We start from the raw sequence: 18,528 nt of genomic DNA, 5'->3' as shown, positions 1-18,528 counted from the left end.
GAGAACCAGATGGAAAAGGAGCTGGTGCTGACAAACTTCAACTGGAAGAAAGCCGAAGAGAAAATTTCTAAGCACACAGCCACGGGGCTAGGCTTGGTTCCCGTTAGGCTGATTAACGAACTACGACCAAAAAGTAAGGAAGCTGTGGTGAAAGCAGTGCAAAAAAACTTTAAAAGATAGACGAATATACCAGACAGTTGCGACAAAGTAGAATGAACTTAATTTATAAAGGTAATGGGGAGAAAGTTAGAATTCACTCGTATAGACCGTTGACCATTACATCGGTAATATACAGGTCAGCAATGCAGGCAACCAAATTAAAGCTGTAAGCATGGGCAGGGAATAATGACATTTTGGGAGAACTTCAGAATGACTTCAGAATAGGTAGGCGTTTGAATGATAACTTTTTTGTTCTTACTCAGTGTATTGAAATATCAAGAGTAGAAAGCAGACCGTTATATGTGGAATTTTTAGACATTACATGAGCGTATGACAACGTAGACCGCAACATATTGTGGGATATATTCTGGAAGGGGAAGGCTTAGGCGACGGTTGTCTACAGCTTTTAAGAGAGATTTACCTAGAAAATACCGTTTGCGCTGAATGGGAAGGGATGAGGAAGGAGGAGAAAGTTGATATCAACAAGGGACTAATTAGGCAGGGGTGCCCTTTATCCCCACGGCTGTTTATGATCTACATGGTGAGGACGGATATGGCGCTAGAAGGAAGTAATATTGGGTTTTCTCTCATACAAACAGGCGGGTACAGTAGAAGAGCAGCAGCTTCGAGGTTTATCTTATGCGGAGAACATTGTGTGGCTAGCTAACAGGCACAGTGATTTGTAACATCTGGCTAATATATGTGGACAGGAAGGCGTGAATTTAGGTATGAAATTTAGCGTTAGAAAATCAGGTATTATGGTATTCAATGAAAACAGTGAACAGACAGTGGCAATAGATCTCGAGGGCCAGGATATACCTCGGGTAACAGAATATAAATACCTTGGTAGATGGATAAACGAAGGCAATATATATATATATATATATATATATATATATATATATATTGTTACGTGTGGAAAGACACAGACGAGAGATGCTATTTACACGCTATTTACACTGGAGCCAGGCAGCCAGGCTGACACTCGCTCGTGCCGAGGGCACCGACCAACTTCGTCGTCGTTCTCGCGGCTGCTCGTCTCTCGCGGAATCATATCGTAATATTACCCCCCGGCGGCAGAAGCACCGTCACGGTGCTGTTAAATATCCAAGGGGCATGGAGAGTTGTAGGGCTTGAGTCGGGCAACGTGGACAATGTCACTGGTTGTCACAGCGGAGGACGTCGTGGGCGTGGCTAGAACGATTTCATAGGTGACATCGGTCACTTTGCGTATCACGCGATATGGGCCTGTGTAACAGAAAAGCAGTTTTTCACAAAGGCCGACTTTACGCGATGGTGACCAAAGCAACACGAGGGCTCCGGGCACAAAATGGACATCACGGTGACGGAGGTCGTAGCGTTGTTTCTGCTTGTCTTGAGACACTTGTAGACGAGCGCGCGCAAGTTGGCGAGCATGGTCAGCATGGGCGATAGCATCACGGGCATAATCGCTAGTTAAGCTGTGGCGGACGGAAGCACAGTGTCCAGTGGTAGCGTCGGTTCGCGGCCATACAAGAGGTAAAACGGGGAAAAGCCAGCAGTTTCGAGACGGGAAGAGTTATATGCAAAGGTAATGTAAGGTAGAGCCAGGTCCCAGTCACGGTGGTCGTCTGAAACGTATTCGGATAGCATGTCTGTAAGGGTGCGGTTCAAACGCTCAGTGAGGCCGTTCGTTTGGGGGTGGTAGGAGGTGGTAAATTTATGCTGTATTGAGCAGGCACGCATGATGTCGTCAATGACTTTGGCCAAAAAGGTGCGGCCGCGGTCTGTAAGCAATTGACGCGGAGCACCATGCATCAATATAATATCATGTAGCAGGAAGTCCGCAACATCAGTTGCACAACTGGTCGGAACAGCACAGGTTACGGCGTAGCGGGTCGCGTAGTCCACCGCGACTGCAACCCACTTGTTTCCTGATGTAGATTCCGGAAATGGGCCTAGAAGGTCCAAGCCGACACGATGGAAGGGCTCGGCAGGGATGTCGAGCGGCTGCAGGTAACCAGCGGGGAGCTGGGAAGGCTTCTTGCGTCGTTGGCAAAGTTCACAAGCGGCGACATAACGTCGTACGGAACGGGCAAGGCCCGGCCAGAAAAAACGGCAACGTACACGGTCATAGGTTCGAGATACGCCGAGGTGTCCTGCCGTTGGTGCGTCGTGAAGCTCTTCTAGAACGGTGGAGCGGAGGTGTTTAGGTACTACAAGCAGGAACTCAGAGCCGTCTGGATGAAGGTTACGACGGTACAGAGTACCGTCGCGGAGGACGAAGAGGCGTAGAGTAGCATCGGCCGGAGAGTGTTCAAAACGGTCGATGAGTGCTCTGATGTAGGCGTCACGGCGTTGCTCATCGGCGAAATGAAGCAGCTGGGATACCGAGAATACGCAAGAAGCACTGGCAATATTGGAGGAGTCAGAGTCGTCAACAGGGTAACGCGACAAACTGTCAGCGTCTTGGTGCAGGCGGCCAGACTTGTACACCACGGAATATGAAAATTCCTGTAGCCTCAAAGCCCATCGACCAAGCCGGCCTGTAGGATCTTTTAGCGATGAGAGCCAGCAAAGAGCATGATGGTCAGTGACTACGGAAAAAGGGCCACCGTAAAGGTAAGGACGGAACTTTGCAACCGCCCAGACAACAGCAAGGCATTCGCGTTCCGTAATGGAATAGTTGCGCTCCGATGGTGCTAGGAGGCGGCTCGCATAAGCAATAACGCGATCCTTGCCACGCTGACGCTGGGCTAAGACGGCACCTACGCCATGACCGCTGGCATCTGTACGTAATTCTGTAGGGGCATCAGGGTCGAAGTGGGCGAGAATGGGTGGTGAGGTTAGAAGAGTGACGAGACGAGAGAAGGCGGCGGCTTCTGCAGTACCCCACGAGAATTGTACGCCTTTCTTCAAAAGATTAGTTAGGGGCCTAGCAATTGTCGCAAAATCTGGAACAAAACGACGAAAGTACGAGCACAGCCCTACAAAACTTCGAACGTCTGCGGCTGTCTTCGGAACCGGAAACTCTCGGACAGCGCGAGTTTTGTCGGGGTCAGGCTGTACTCCGGAAGCGTCAACTAGATGGCCCAGAAGAGTAATTTGTCGGTGGCCAAAACGACATTTCGATGAGTTAAGTTGCAGCTTCGCCTTTCGAAATACATCAAGTATAGTTGTGAGACGCTCAAGGTGAGTGTCGAACGTTGGCACTCACCGAGAGACGAGAGATGCTATTTACACGCTATTTACACTGGAGCCAGGCAGCCAGGCTGACACTCGCTCGTGCCGAGGGCACCGACCAACTTCGTCGTCGTTCTCGCGGCTGCTCGTCTCTCGCGGAATCATATCGTAATAGTATATATATACATGTATGTATATGGAAACACAGGGAAAAACAATACCACTGAAGGGAAAGAGAAATGTAGCCATAATGAAGCACAGAGCGCTATGGAGATACAATAGGTACGAGGTGCTCCGAGGTATGTGGAAAGGTGTAATGGTTACAGGACTTACTTTAGGAAATGCAATTGTTTGCTTTAAATCACGGGTACAATCAGTACTCGATGGGAACCAAAGGTCAGTGGGACACCTCGCATTGGGCGCTCACGGGAAGACTACAAATGAAGCTGTGTAGAGTGATATGGGCTGGACAAGTTTTGAAGTGAGGGAAGCTAACAGTAAAATTGATTATGAAGAACGACTGAGGAATATGGAGGAAAGTAAATGGGCTGGGAGAGTGTTGAGGTATCTGTACAGAAAAAACATTGATTCACAGTGGAGGAAATGAACTAGGAAGCTCACCAGCAAGTATGCAGCCTCTAGGGTGAGCAACACAGCAACAAATAACGTGAAGCGGAAAGTCAGAGAGGCTGAGATAATCTCATGGGTGGCGGCAATGGAAAAAAAAAAAAAAACCTGCCATGAGTAACGACTTAATAGGAAGAAACGAAATCAGCAAATAAACAATTTATGATAACTCAAAGGGAAGCTGATTACTTTCGAAGCGAGATCAGGATGCCTGAGAACACGCACTTATAAAGCGAGATATAAGAATGTAAACGATAAAAGAAAATTAAATTATGGGGTTTTACGTGCCAAAACCACTTTCTGATAATGAGGCACCGTAGAGGGGGACTCCGGAAATTTAGACCACCTGGGGTTCTTTAACGTGCATCTAAATCTAAGTACATGCGTGTTTTCGCATTTCGCCCCTATCGAAATACGGCCGCCGTGGGCGGCTAGGTATACGATGGAGCATGTTTTATTGGAATGTGAAGATATCTGCCGAGCGGTTGATTTAGGCACATCTGGCCTCCATGAAGACCTTGGGTTCAGCGAGAGCAGGGGGAAAGTAAACATGTCCGCATTAGAGATTAGTAAGAGACGATTCGAAGATTGGTGGAAGCTAAGTAGGCAAACTACAAACAATGGAGGCGCACAATAACAACGTGCCCAATAGGGATTCAGAAAGTTTGGTACAAGAGCTTGGTGGCACAACTCACCGCTTCGTTCCAAAGGGGACGCTCAAAGCATCCATCCATCCAGCCTATATCAAGCGGCACTGGCGTGGTGCCGGCAGTTCGGTTCGGCCAGTCAAGGAGGCTGTCCACTTTCTTAATAAATAACTTCCTAACTCGAAACAGAATTAACCTCTGAAACATTTCGAAGTCATTAGCCACGGACGTACGCACGGGCAGCCTCAAGGGGCGACCTCACTAAAACTTATATGGAATGTTAATGCCCGCTTAATGCACACTCGAATTCGTCAGAGCAGAATTAAGTGTGCCGGCTTGCCATGGAAGTTTGTGTGTGGGGGGGGGAGGGAGGAGGGGGGGGGGAGTCAAAACACTCTCCACCCACGCCTCTTGCATCTGCCAGTGGCCATTTCGTGCTCGCCTGGGCGAGTCGTCGGGTTATATGATGGTGCCTCCGTAGAACTGTGGCAATTGATAGGAAAAGCACTGCTCACCCCTCTGAGCTATGAATTGCTTGGCGTGCTAAAGGAGCCCTCCCTCCCCCCGACATACTTCAATAACGGATATTATTAAACGAATTGGTGGCTTTCCGATTTTTGCCCGAACCTTTCGTTCACAATAAGGGCCGCGATAAACATTTCTGCGAGCTTTATTTATTTTAGGATACCTTTTTCTTTTATTTTTTCAGATCTTTTGGCGTCACTTTCGGATGTAATCACACCACACTCACAAGTCGATCAGTCTCCTTTCTAAAATTGACGAATGTACATCGCAAAGAAAATCACTGCTGTGTACTACTGTGCTCTTTCTTGTCCATGTTTTGTAAGCTTCAGGATGGAAAAATTGATCGGAACCAACTAACACAAAGAGAAAGAAATGTTGTGTTCATAGGGTATATCAAACGTCTTGTAGCGTAATCTACATATATATATTCGCCAATTCACGCGGCGTTCAAAATGTAGCGCGCAGAAACCGACGCTGCACAGATTCCTTACGTACGTTTTGGAGTGCGAACGTGCGGGATTCAAATCTGGCGCCACATCGATGACGTGCTGAGACTTGCAGCTCGCAAAACGTGGCCTCCAAGATGTCACAGGCGTTCCTTTGTAATCTTGGAGGCCACGTCAACCGCAAACCGTTTTTTGTAAGCGACAAAAGATGGCCCTACCACCGCAAGCGATAAACAAAACAAACATCACCACCGTGCAGAGAAAGCAGACAGCAACTGTTCAGTACGTGAGCTTGCTGTTGGCTGCTAACTTTTTCTGCGTCCGCTTTGCGTCTGTTCGCTCGTCGGAAAAACAACTACCATGTCGAGGGTGAGTTTTAACCGTACATTGATCAGAGTGTGAGGGGATGAAGCTACCAATAACTAATGACAAACTATGTATTTCAGCCGGTTCTCCTGTCCAGCTTTATTAGTTCCTGCGCCTGGCGCGTTCGCATCGGTAAGTTTTACGTTTCCTCTGATTACTGTAGTGGCCTCGAAACGTTTCCTTTACGGCGACGTGAGGGCGCATCGCGCGTGTCTCGCACTGAAAAGAGACAATCGTGTCAACTGCTAGGAAAGTTGCCTCGATGTATCTCTCAGAACAAAGCTACAGATTCGCAAACACGGCCCAACAGTCAGTCAGACGTGTTTTTTTATAAACTGTCGTTCGTGCCGCGTCGTAGGCGTGGCATCACGCCGTGGGTGCGCCACTTATACCGCGGCGCCAAAGTTCAATCTTGGCGACTGCATATATAATTAATAATGACTCTTAATGGAATGATATACGTTTATTGCAGTCTTGGAAGTGAAGAAAATTGACTTCGAATATCGGGCAGTGGACTTGAAGCCCAATGGTGAGCAGGTATGTGAACAAAATGCGCGCGCGCTGTAAGATGTTTTGCAAATTTAATTCCGAGAAGATTTGCAGAGATACCTAGATCTCTCTAGATGTAAGATAAAAATGAAGAAATCTGTTGTTTACAAAAGAAAAGTGTATCTATATAAACGAATATGATAGAGATAATATTGCTTGTGCACACGAATAAAGAATATAATCAAGTTGGCACTCTGCCACAGCAAAAAAGAACTATTTATTGCCTCATGAGCAGCTGGAGTACGTGCTTGATCACTGATCAAAGGTATAGCTCTTTAAAAAAATGGCTGGTGGCTAACATGTGCTAAAGAGACAATCACTGAATCTGCATGCACCCCTGCCATGAACTCGTTTGCATGCTCATGCACATTAGACAACAATATCTTGTTACTCGTACATCCTTCTCTCAAACGACAGTTTTTAGCACTCTTAAATGTTTAAGTGCTCTTGAGAATCTACCTTAAGATAAGAAACAACCACTTTTGTGGCTATATATATCTCACTGTTTATGGACCCACGCTACATATCTTTGGGTGCTTGAACAGGGCAAGTTTATCACTGGAAGTTTTTCTCCAAGCCACGTAGGGCATGTGCTCGACGAGGACAGTTGTGTTATCATGCACGCCTAACCTCTGTTGGCCGTGGGGGCTGGCATGACAAAGTCGTGATTTTTTTGCAAGGAGGAGCAGCTGTGGTTTGCATTTTGTCACTTGTGGGAAAAAGACCCAACACGAAAGTAAGATGTTTCTTTCAAAAAAAGAAATAAGGAAACAATGCTAACAGTAATTACTTCAGTCTAACAAAAACAGCCCTAATGTAGTTTTTCTTTTTTTTTTTTCAAAAGTGATGCCATGTTGATGACTCCTTATCGTGTCTTGCTTTTCAAGTGCCACAGTGATTTCGCGTCTTAAGTGGTACCACAATGGAAAGCTGACTTTTTGTACAATACTAATATACAAGTACAGGTCTTTCTGTTGCTTGCAAACCATAGTTCACAGCAGCCTTGTTCACTGAATGCGCCCACTAGGTTTAGCAGCTGAGAGGTGCAACCGCACTTCATAATAGTAGTATTTGCTAGAACAGAATGCCATGGCTGGCTGTGCTTAATTTTTGGTGAAATTTGTCACTCCTTAATGTTTCCTATTTAGGCAAACTGCACGTAAGGTGTTGAACGCAGGAGCTGCCAACCCGAACTGTGTGCGTTTCATTTTAGCAAAGCAGAAAATGCATGCTTGACAATTGAGTGCAATGCAGAAGGCGTCCTTAACAAATGTGTGAGCCAGAGAGTAGGTCTTTAAGTTTTTTGGATGTGCAACGAAGCCTCTGACGGCACATGGGCCTGATCAAATAAAACAGTTGTGCTGCATCTAGATTACTGCCTTATATCTCTGACGTCTGACTCAGCAGTGCTATTGTTCTTGTTTTCTCTCTTTTTTTTTCATTTTTACCACACCTGTGAAAGCTTGCGTTCCTTTGTAAGAGGTTTGTCTGTGAAAACATGTTTGATTGCAGCAACTCTGGTTAAGCAATGTTATGCACTTCTCTGAAAGAAACGTGCCTAATTTGGTAGGCTCATTGTAAAAGGAGGCAGGGTCGGCAACCAAGTCAGGATTACTTCAGCTAAATAATGGTTTGGCCTCTCAATGAGATGAAGCCTTGCAGAAAGGGAAAAAGAATGCCAGTTTTGTTTCATAGAACAATGCATGCATGCTGGATGAAAGTTGAGAGACATAGTTTGATTGAATCCAAAGTGGTGAGGACGAGTCCTGGCAAAAGAAAGTGTGGCATTCAGAGGAAGAAAAGCATTAGGGGAAATTGTCACCCACTTCAAAGTAACATGAAGTTACAAAAGAAACCCGTGCAGGTTTGTCGACAAGAAAGCTTTGCAGTTGGAGAAAAACTTAACCTGTTCTGGGAATTGAAAGCAAAACAATGATGGGACTATAATGCTTTTTGAAGCAATTGCTCTAGTATTGGAGAGGAAATCAAAATTACGAGAAATGTAATCTCGGCTCCCTGTTAAAAAAAAGAAAGAAACCTAAGTCAAATTTATTTGCTTTTGTAATGCTGCAATTGGATTGCCCATCTGCTGAGAATTGAAGTTGAACACTTGGGGATAGTAAAGGTTCTGGGATGTTAACGATCATTTACTGCAGCCCTGTTAAAGTATTATTGGCACAGTGAATTATCGGATACAATGAAACATGTAAATCTGAAATGTTTCTTGCCAATACAAACGTGTACCGAATATATGCTTACAACATGTATTGGACGTAATGAAGGTATCTTAGAGTCTGATGTGGATACTTTACCACAAAGTTCGACAATTTATTAACCCTATTGCTGCAACACATCAGCCTGCTTGGGCACTGTACACAGCGTTTATCTTCATAGCCTCCACCATGCTTCCCAATAAAAGAAGACCAAGTTTAAAGAGATATTGCATAGCCGGAAATGAAGCCAGTGTGTAGCCTGCTTAAGCTGTTCTAAATGCTACACTTTCAGAAGCTGGATGCTGTCACAATAATGATCACATGTTGCCCTCATTTTCAGCAAACTGCGAAATTCAAAACGGCGAACCCAATGGGCCAAGTTCCTGTGCTGCTTGCCGACGGAAAGCCCATCAGCCAATCAGTAAGGCTGCACATGTTGTCAATCTTTGCTGCAGCCATGCATAGTTAAGCAAACTTTGATTTCATACATGAGAACCAATCAATTCGCACCATGAACTTCAGCAGTGAAAAAAATTCAACAAAGAAATCAGACAGACAAAGAAGATGCAACTGAATTCTTTCGTGTCTAGTTTTTTTCCTAAGCTCTTTCACCGCTAGAAATCGTGATGCATTACTTGGTCAAAAACTTGCCCAATGTCTAGCCTTAAACTAATTGGTTGTTAGCTAACGCTGCTGTCTGGCCAAACAATTTCTGTTGCATAACTAAGGCCTACCATCATTAGCAAATCAAGTCGCGTCTTGCTTTCTAATTTTGTTGTTTGTCTTGCTTAGTATATTGCATGCGTCATCAGGCTGTCTGAAAAATGACCCGCCGTGGTTGCTCAGTGGCTATGGTGTTGGCTGCTGTGCGCGAGGTCGCGGGATCAAATCCCGGCCACGGCGGCCGCATTTCGATGGGGGCGAAATGCGAAAATACCCGTGTACTTAGATTTAGGTGCACGCTAAAGAACCCCAGGTGGTCGAAATTTCCAGAGTCCTCCACTACAGCGTGCCTCATAATCGGAAAGTGGTTTTGGCACGTAAAACCCCATAATTTAATTTTTAATTTTGTCTGTAAAATGGTGTACTGCCTTCATGCTCTGCACTGCTGGTGAAATGTATGCAGTTATCTCATAAATGCATTAGTTGTGTATTCTAACTGTGCTAAAGCAATGACTTTTGCATTCTATGCTAGTTTTAGTCTTCCGAGACTTGGACGAAGAAAATACATCATATAGGCAGCTGCTGAAGAGGCCTTAGGTAGGAATTTGGTATTTAGGTAGAGGCTTTCCATGTTGGCGAAATGCTAGAGTGGAATGAGAGAGATGACTGACCTTTTTAGTGCCATGAGCCGCCAAAGTGTAGCAACGTTGAAGAAATATTTTTGTCCTACCGTGTCACGATTTAAAACAACAAATGTCACAGCTACCAATACAGATAGAGATGTACAGTACTTTCAGTGGTTATGGCCTCCAAGAGAACTAGAACTACAACAAAAACGAAAGCACCTTTATGTTTATGACAATTCAACAGAAAACAAAATAACATGCTAAAGAACTGTCTGATAGTATAGAAAGGAACTCTTGCCTATTTATTGTTATTTAGTAGAAAGAAACAGAAAAATTCGGGACATTTGGCCATTCCAACAGGGCCAAGTCGGCATGAGGGACATTTGCACATAAGTCGGGAGTGTCCCAAATGTTTTGAGACAGTTGGCAACCCTAGTCGAATCCAGATGCAATGAACACATTCATTGCACAAAATGTGTTTACTGTATCAGAAGTTTGTTATAGTGGGACTTGCCTTCAAAACTACCAATCCATTACTCGAGAAAGTGCAAAAGAGACGCTTCATTTCGAAAAATGAAGCACAGACCATTTACTGGCATAAATAAGTGATTTATCTTTGTTTAGTAGTTCCCACCCGACTGTGGTTGTCTGCAAGTCTGTTGAGCTGTCGACGCAGATGTAGGTAAACCCCCTGATGTATACAAAATGCTTTAATGAGCTATTAAGTTTAAAGCAGACGACGTGAAGACCACTGGGGGCCAATTACTGGCTTGATGAGATATGGCCACACTACAATTCATTCATGTTGATCTAACCAAACTTAGCAGAGCACTGGGTCATTATAAGCAGATGGTTCTCTCACAGACATTTTGTTCCAGAAAGTGTTGATCAGTCAAACCTTCATTAGAAGTAGGATCATTAGAAGTAAGATTAGAAGTGGACTTTAGTGCCACTCAATGTCACTCCTTCTATGATCAATGTGGCATTGATGACAATTTAAAGCTCTGCACCAAACCAAGAACACTGAACTTCTCAACTTCTTGCAGCTATTTTCTTTAGATGACATTCAAACTACTGATGGCAAGCTGTAGCTCTGATACCAACCTTTCTTGCTGTATAAAAAAAATTTTAGCAGTGTTTTTTCAATGCAAAACATTAATTTGAATAAAGTTGGATGGCAACTAAGGAGCCGTACTTTCTAATTTGCAAAAATTATTAAAGGACCATCAATGAGAGATGCTAAAGTAGTGCCTGGTTCATGCAAATAATGTGTCATTCAACAGTTAACCCAGTGACAGAGAGTAAATGACAGCTAGAAGAGCACAAATTTATTGATGGTGTGTAAGAAATTATATCAGGGATTTACAGGAGAAGCTGTCACAGGTTGTGACTGTATTGAAACCTTTCTGCATAAAATATTGCAGAGTGAATAAGCAGAGATAACAGAAGAATGGCAATGCGAAAAGCAAAAGTATGTACAAGATTTTTCAAAGATTAAAGAATAATTGTGACAAAAGCTACATTTGAAGAGAACATTTGAAGCTTCACCCTCTCACTATATGAATGAAAATGAGCATTGCAAGAATACTTCAAGAGTGTAAGCAGCCGATTTAGTGACTCTCTGTAGTGTCCTGTATATGGAGTGTTGCATAAGTTATCAATGTATCATGCACAGGTGGCCATTATGGAGTACTTGGAGGAGAAATATCCTGAGCCAAGAATGCTGCCCGCAGACCCATACCAGAGGGCCAAGGTGAATATCTAACAGCAAGGACAACGTCCTTTATTACTGTGTCTCAAAAGAGCCACATTTTTCGTATGTTTCACATGTGGCTCATTATACCAGACCCGTGCAGGCCATACGGCACAGCCGAGAGCACGGAGCTACCAAAGTTTTCCACTTTCCGTAGTTATTGCTACAGCAAAATAGTACCCAGTGGTTCACCAAGGACCTTGCATGAGCTGATACTATTGTGGAACTGTTTCACATAACTGCCTAAATTATCTCCAAATTGCTTTAGACTGCACAATGGTAACACCTTCAAGCATCATAGCATCGGTGCGCGCAAGCCAGCAAAGAGGAACTGCTGCATGCTGGTTGTCAGACATTTCCATCTCGCCCAATGAAAATGTCCATGTACCTTATGCCATTACCTAACCAGTCATCACACCTGTGAAGGATATCTAACCTTTCTGTTAGTCTTTTCGGAGATGATGCATGTCCAATGTTGTTGTTTTTTCCTCGGATATTGTAAAACGAACACAACAATTTATTTTCGGTTATGCAGAAGGGTAAAGATGACATAGATAACGACAAATGCTTTTTGGGTATGGTCTTCACATTCCTTTCTGACGTCAGTGGCACGACGTGACAGAAACGCAAAAATGTGCCAGCGCACCAGTGGCACTGGAAGGGTTAACAATCTAAAACGACAAATGAATTAAACCTACCCTCTACATGATGAGCGAAACGAGAACAAGGTGAAAGCAGGAACCAACGTTTCAACAAGTGGACTTGTCTTCTTCATGACAAGTCCACTTGTCGAAACGTTGGCTCCTGCCTTCACCTTGTTCTCGTTTTGCTCATCGTCTTGCATTTCCATCTCCTGCCTTCCCCCTGTTTTCCCTGGATTTCTAAGCCTCTACATGTCTTTCGAAGTTAGCAGAGCTCTTTCTCAGGGACGGAGGGGTACAGTACATCTCCTCCCCCTCTAGCAATATTTTTTTCTGCCTCAGCTATCTTTTGTGGGAAACAATGATGCTTGCGCAGTATGACTAGTCATATAGCAGAGAGGGACCTAATGTTTCATGGTGCCTTTTCGAAATAATATTGTTGGAAATAAGTAAACTGCTGTAGTGTTCGGATTCGTCTCCTTGTGTTCTTCACGCTCCATGTTTTAGCAGTGCAGTATGAACAACCCCAACCTTATCCACACTTGCATTATAATACTAGAGTGATCATTTGTAAGGTTTCTTCTCATTCACTTCTACCTATTCGTATTTCATTTTGTGCCGATAGTATGCGTTAAAACCATCCTGCCATCCGTCCATGCCATGAAAATTACAAAGTGCAGCAATGGCTCGAAAAGTAGCTGCAATAAACAGCACTTTGAAACCGAGAAAAAGAACAGCTTAGGTGAGCACTTTCTTGGCTAAAGTGCAATGTACGCAACAATCAAACTTGGCCCTCCAGAATGTGTCTCTGCGTGCGTTTGGGAGAATTCATTTGGAGAGTGGTATGTCGTACGGTACACTGTCTACTCATGCATGCGTTGAAACTGCAAGGGAAAAAAAAACTAACCAACAAAAAAAATGATCTGTAACAAGCACAGTTGGCTGATCGGAGACAGCAGGTGTCTGTACAGGAAGTGCAATGACGTTACCAGAGAGAGAGAGAAAGAGACAGGATATTCGTCTAAAAATATGCCCCTAATCAGATGCTACAGAGCCCACTTCGTGAGCTGTCATCCTCCTATTCCACTTTCGCTTCATTTTCTTTTTGTCTGTTATTTTTTGTCACTGAAAAAAACATTGGCAGGATGCTGTACTACAGTTCAGAGTATAAACGGCACAAACGAATGACATGCAGAAAGAATACGAACAAAAATTTTTCGTTGCTTGTTTCCTTGCGATGTCTCATTCTTTATTTTTTTATACAAACTGCAAGTGCAAACCACTTCTGTGATCCAAGCAAGAATGGCCTTCGGTCGTGCAGAAGTGAACAACAAATACAAAGACTACCAAACATTCAAAAGAAATACAGAACGTAAATGTCATGCACTTGGACAGTACATTTAGCAGCTGCAAAAGTGACTATCCAATTCGTGCACGAAAGCATTGGCATCAAAGATACTTGGAGGCCACTCTGTTCTGACTCTTCTTTTTTTTTTTTTATGGTATATGAAAAATTGCTAGTTGGAACAGATTTATGAAGCACTGTGAAACAAACAGCAAACAGCCAGAAGAAATGTAGAGGAACTTGCAAGCTTCTACATGCCTCATTTGTGTGAAATAATCAATCAATTGAGCAATCCTACAACCAAACATTTATTATTTGCACTAGTGCACTTGAATACTAGGCCAAAACATGAACAAGGCAAGTGCGGCATAGAAAAGTATACGAAGTAACAGAAAGTTGCAAACAAGGGAGTAAAAAAGGTTGCGGGTTGAAATTTATAATGAAATGTGGCAGTGAATTGACATTACTATGGAGCTGATATTACTATGACATTACTATTCTGAGAATAAGCTGATATGAGTACAATGCTTATCGCATGTTATTTGAGTACTACTGATAGCAATGCAGAGTTGTGCCTTGCTGGGCTGGTTGGGTCAAGTCTATGGAAAGGATTAAGGAGTGATGGGGCTTTTAAAGCGGTTTTTTTATTTTTGGACCAAATTTTGTCTAAATATTGCCAAGCTTGTTTAGTTTCTTCTTCTTTTTCTAAGAATGCTGCATATTTTTTCTGCTGGTTCATTATTTGACGAGCTATTTTAAAGCTTTCTTTTCTCGTTTTGAGAACAATTGACAAGTAATCACCACACAAAATTATACAACTGGCACATGAATAAATACCAGAAAGCATAAGGCACGCAATGATGGAAGGATTTTTATGACTGGATCATGATTTTTTATTTTATAGCACACTGAAGTCCAGCATTCTGAACATGGGCATGCAGTGGTCACGGAAAAGACAACCTTTAAAAACTTGAAGACAAAAATATTTTTAGTCTGCTCCTGACATTGTGTGTTCCAAATATCTAGCTTCAGACTGCAAAATAATTACTCTTTATGCAATAGGTACTGAAATATCACAGTAACAGATTTGCTCGGTGGGCAAAATAAGTATTTAAATAAAATGTAAAAGAAAGGACTGACACTTGACAAAATGAAAATGAAAAAAAAAATGAAACTTGACAAAACTCACTGAGCTGTAGATGCTCAATCTGTTCAGAAGCTGCATGTTTTTTTGTGAATCTGGAGAAGTAAGAAATGTGGTGAAACTAAAGTTTCACTGGACAGAATTAATTCATGCCTGGAGGGGTTATAGAGTGTTCATGATGATGGCATTGATTAATCATATTGCAGGTATGCAGTGGACAACAGTGATAAATGTCATTCTTTTAGGTTTCACAGGAAAACAGTGGGGAGGGGGCTAAGAGAAGCTGGCATGGAGAAATAATAATCCATCATTTGGCTGATATGAAAATGCCTAATGTTTAAATTAGGATGTGCCAGGATGTAGTAAAGGTTGAGAGACATAAAACACACACACACACACACACACACACACACACACACACACACACACACACACACACACACACACACACACACACACACACACACACACACACACACACACACACACACACACACACACACACACACACACACACACACACACACACACACACACACACACACACACACACACACACACACACACACACACACACACACACACACACACACACACACACACACACACACACACACACACACACACACACACACACACACACACACACACACACACACACACACACACACACACACACACACACACACACACACACACACACACACACACACACACACACACACACACACACACACACACACACACACACACACACACACACACACACACACACACACACACACACACACACACACACACACACACACACACACACACACACACACACACACACACACACACACACACACACACACACACACACACACACACACACACACACACACACACACACACACACACACACACACACACACACACACACACACACACACACACACACACACACACACACACACACACACACACACACACACACACACACACACACACACACACACACACACACACACACACAAAAAGCAGAATTTAGCAATAAGCCTGGCAGCTGGGCCACCCAGTGAGCACAAGATTGCAGGCTTGATATACCTAGCTTCCAGAACCAAACTGTTGTAGGGGCAGAAGGCAGATACATGCTTATAAACTGTGATTTGTTCCTGTGCAGACTAAATAAACACTAAAAAAAAAAGTGAATTGAAGTTCATTTGTAAATTATGCTTTTACAATACCGTGAAAGGCACTCATACCGTGAGAGGAGGTTCATTAGCCCAGGATAGACGCAAGTTGAAGTTGCCGAACCAGCTTGCTGTGACATCACAGATTTTCAGGGCATCTGTGTGTGCCCTGTACATTTTTCATCCCTCACGATGGACTATTATGTATTGTAAGAGAAATAAAGAGAATTGCCCAGGTACTGCGAAGAGAAAACAATTTTTTTTTTCACAGCATCCATTGGCCTCCGAACTTTGGCTTGCGACTGTGCACATCGTTCATCCTGTTTGTTTGTTTTCTCAACAAGCAGGCCAAATTAGCACCCTACTTCTGTGTTCTCTGCTATAACACAGAAGTAGGGTGCTAATCTAAGTAGGGTACACATACTTTCTATGCAGTGTCGTGAGGTGGTGGAGCTTCTCGTTTCGGGAGTCCAGCCACTGCAGAGCATCGGCCTCATCCCTCTTCTCGGCAGAGTGGAATGGAAGAAGTGGGCTGACCGCACCATCACGCGTGGCTTCGCAGGTGAGTGAGAAAAACTGTAAGTAAACTGGGAAGGCTGGGATCAGTGGGCGGATATCGTACCAGCGTGCGTCACGTTTTGACAAGAAGAAGACTGACATGATAGCAGCAATGTCCCCTTCAGGTGGAAATTAATTTTCATTGGTGCTTTTGCATTTGATGCGCTCACTGTCTTGGAGTGCACTGTTATGCACACAGCACCTAAACAGAATATGCATGCAGGTCAAATGCCAAACTTTGCACAGATAGCAGTAACAAGTGTCGACTTTCCTGCATTGATCACAACAAGCATCATCAGTGCCTTCAGAGCCAAATCAAATGAGAAGTCATTCTGAGTCCTACTTGCTTCCATTGAAGGTGATAGTAACTGCATTGTTAGCTGTTTGAGAAAGTTCTGCTATGATTTAATAGATGTGCATCCTGTGCACAGGAAGTGAAGGGGGCTGAATGATTCATAAAGATAAGTGGTGCTTTAGCTAGTGCTTTCTATAGCTTGCAATTTCTTGTTTTACAAATTTGTCTGTCAAAAATGTTTTTGCCATCTGTGCTGTTCCTATGCCTTAATTTGTTTTCATGCTGAGAACACGCCGCCTTATAAGAAAACTGCCATAGAATGTTGGAAGTATGTGTCACGTCATAAGTTATGTGGTCTGAAAGCTGGCAGCAGTGGCTCTATTGGCCAACTATTCTGCAAGATCTTTCTTGACGAAGATATTGTGCACAAATTAGAAGTCAACCACATTTTTTTTTAATTTCGAGCAGATAACATTAATGAGCATGGGTGTTTATAGCCTCGACAAGCCGCATCACATGGTTGGCCGAAATTGACTCCAAACGTGTAGATAACAGGACTGGGTTTTACTCAAGGTATCACTACCACAGAGCCACTTGCTACAGCCTCTCAACCATATAAGTTTGCTAAAATTGCCCAGACTGTTGGCAAACTTGTACAGAGTGGTCCACTGTTAACAGGAACACTTGAGTACCGAGCATGTCCCGATTTCCCTCGCTTGCAAGAGTACATGGCCTAGATTTGCAGGAGACAACTTGTGGTTGATAGCTCTGACTCCCTTCGACACACCTGTGCAGCGCACTGACATTGCTTCCACAGACGCAGCTAGGGCATCAGCAAAGTGAATGCTACATATATGAGTGTTCCTTTTAACATTGGGCTGCAGTGTACATGGTAATTGCGCCACGAATGCAAGAGGCAAAATGTATTGTATTGCGCCCTAAGCTTAACAATGTCAAACATATTAACTGGGTTGGTTGCAATGCGCTCTAGGTGTGTCCTACACACTACTGTATTTACTTGCATAATGATCGCACTCGCGTAACGATCGCACCCCTGAATTTTGTCGTCAAAATTATATTTTTTTTCTTCTTTCCCCTGTAATGATTGCACCCCGAACTTGCCGCAGCAACATGTTGTGTGCCAAGTCTAGCTAATGATGATCACGCTTACCATCTGTCGAATGCTGTCGAATGCTACGCGAACGACTCTTCAAGACAGACCAAGCGGTCTGCATGCACCGAATGTTCTTAAGCAGATGCCCCATTTTATTCCTTTCATCACTTTCCACACTTCCTTGGCAAAAAAAAAGCTTCAACCAAATGTGCCTTGGCTTTATTATTTGCAGGCTCTATAATGGTTGTGGTCAACAACAACAAAAAAGATGCCTTTCGGTTCTCGTCTGCACTCGTGGGCATGCAACAAATTGTGAGCGGCAATAATAGTAGCCACTTTTACACTGATACTTTAGAAGTGTACCCTATTCAGATATTCGACCACCCTTAGCGGAAACATGTCGTATTAGAATAGTAGTGAAGACAAATGCCGCAGTTTCTGTAGCATACCCACCCTGTGTTTCTATGTCACTGGCAGCTAAGCACGCCCATCTCTGTTTCTGTCCCCTCAAAATGGGCAG

At 43.6% G+C, this 18,528-nt stretch overlaps 1 protein-coding gene across 5 annotated transcripts in view; it reads left to right on the top strand.

The window, feature by feature from the left end:
• Nucleotides 1–5,744: 5,744 nt before the first annotated feature.
• Nucleotides 5,745–18,528, top strand: part of LOC126533863 (maleylacetoacetate isomerase-like) — a 72,001-nt gene continuing 59,217 nt past the window's right edge. For 3 of the 5 annotated variants that reach the window (XM_072289323.1, XM_055072458.2, XM_055072457.2), the window contains exons 1-5: nt 5,745–5,935; nt 6,013–6,064; nt 9,035–9,115; nt 11,659–11,736; nt 16,477–16,603. In XM_072289323.1, the coding sequence (XP_072145424.1) occupies nt 5,775–5,935; nt 6,013–6,064; nt 9,035–9,115; nt 11,659–11,736; nt 16,477–16,603 (499 nt within the window). In that variant the 5' untranslated portion in view covers nt 5,745–5,774. Of the gene's footprint in view, nt 5,936–6,012; nt 6,065–6,404; nt 6,470–9,034; nt 9,116–11,658; nt 11,737–16,476; nt 16,604–18,528 lie in introns of all 5 variants that reach the window. The other 2 variants (XM_072289322.1, XM_050181059.2) reach the window with 1 other exon arrangement.

This window comes from Dermacentor andersoni, chromosome 7 (assembly GCF_023375885.2).
Source record: "Dermacentor andersoni chromosome 7, qqDerAnde1_hic_scaffold, whole genome shotgun sequence".
Classification (NCBI taxonomy): Eukaryota; Metazoa; Arthropoda; class Arachnida; order Ixodida; family Ixodidae; genus Dermacentor; species Dermacentor andersoni.
This window is presented reverse-complemented; position numbering and strand designations above follow the sequence as displayed.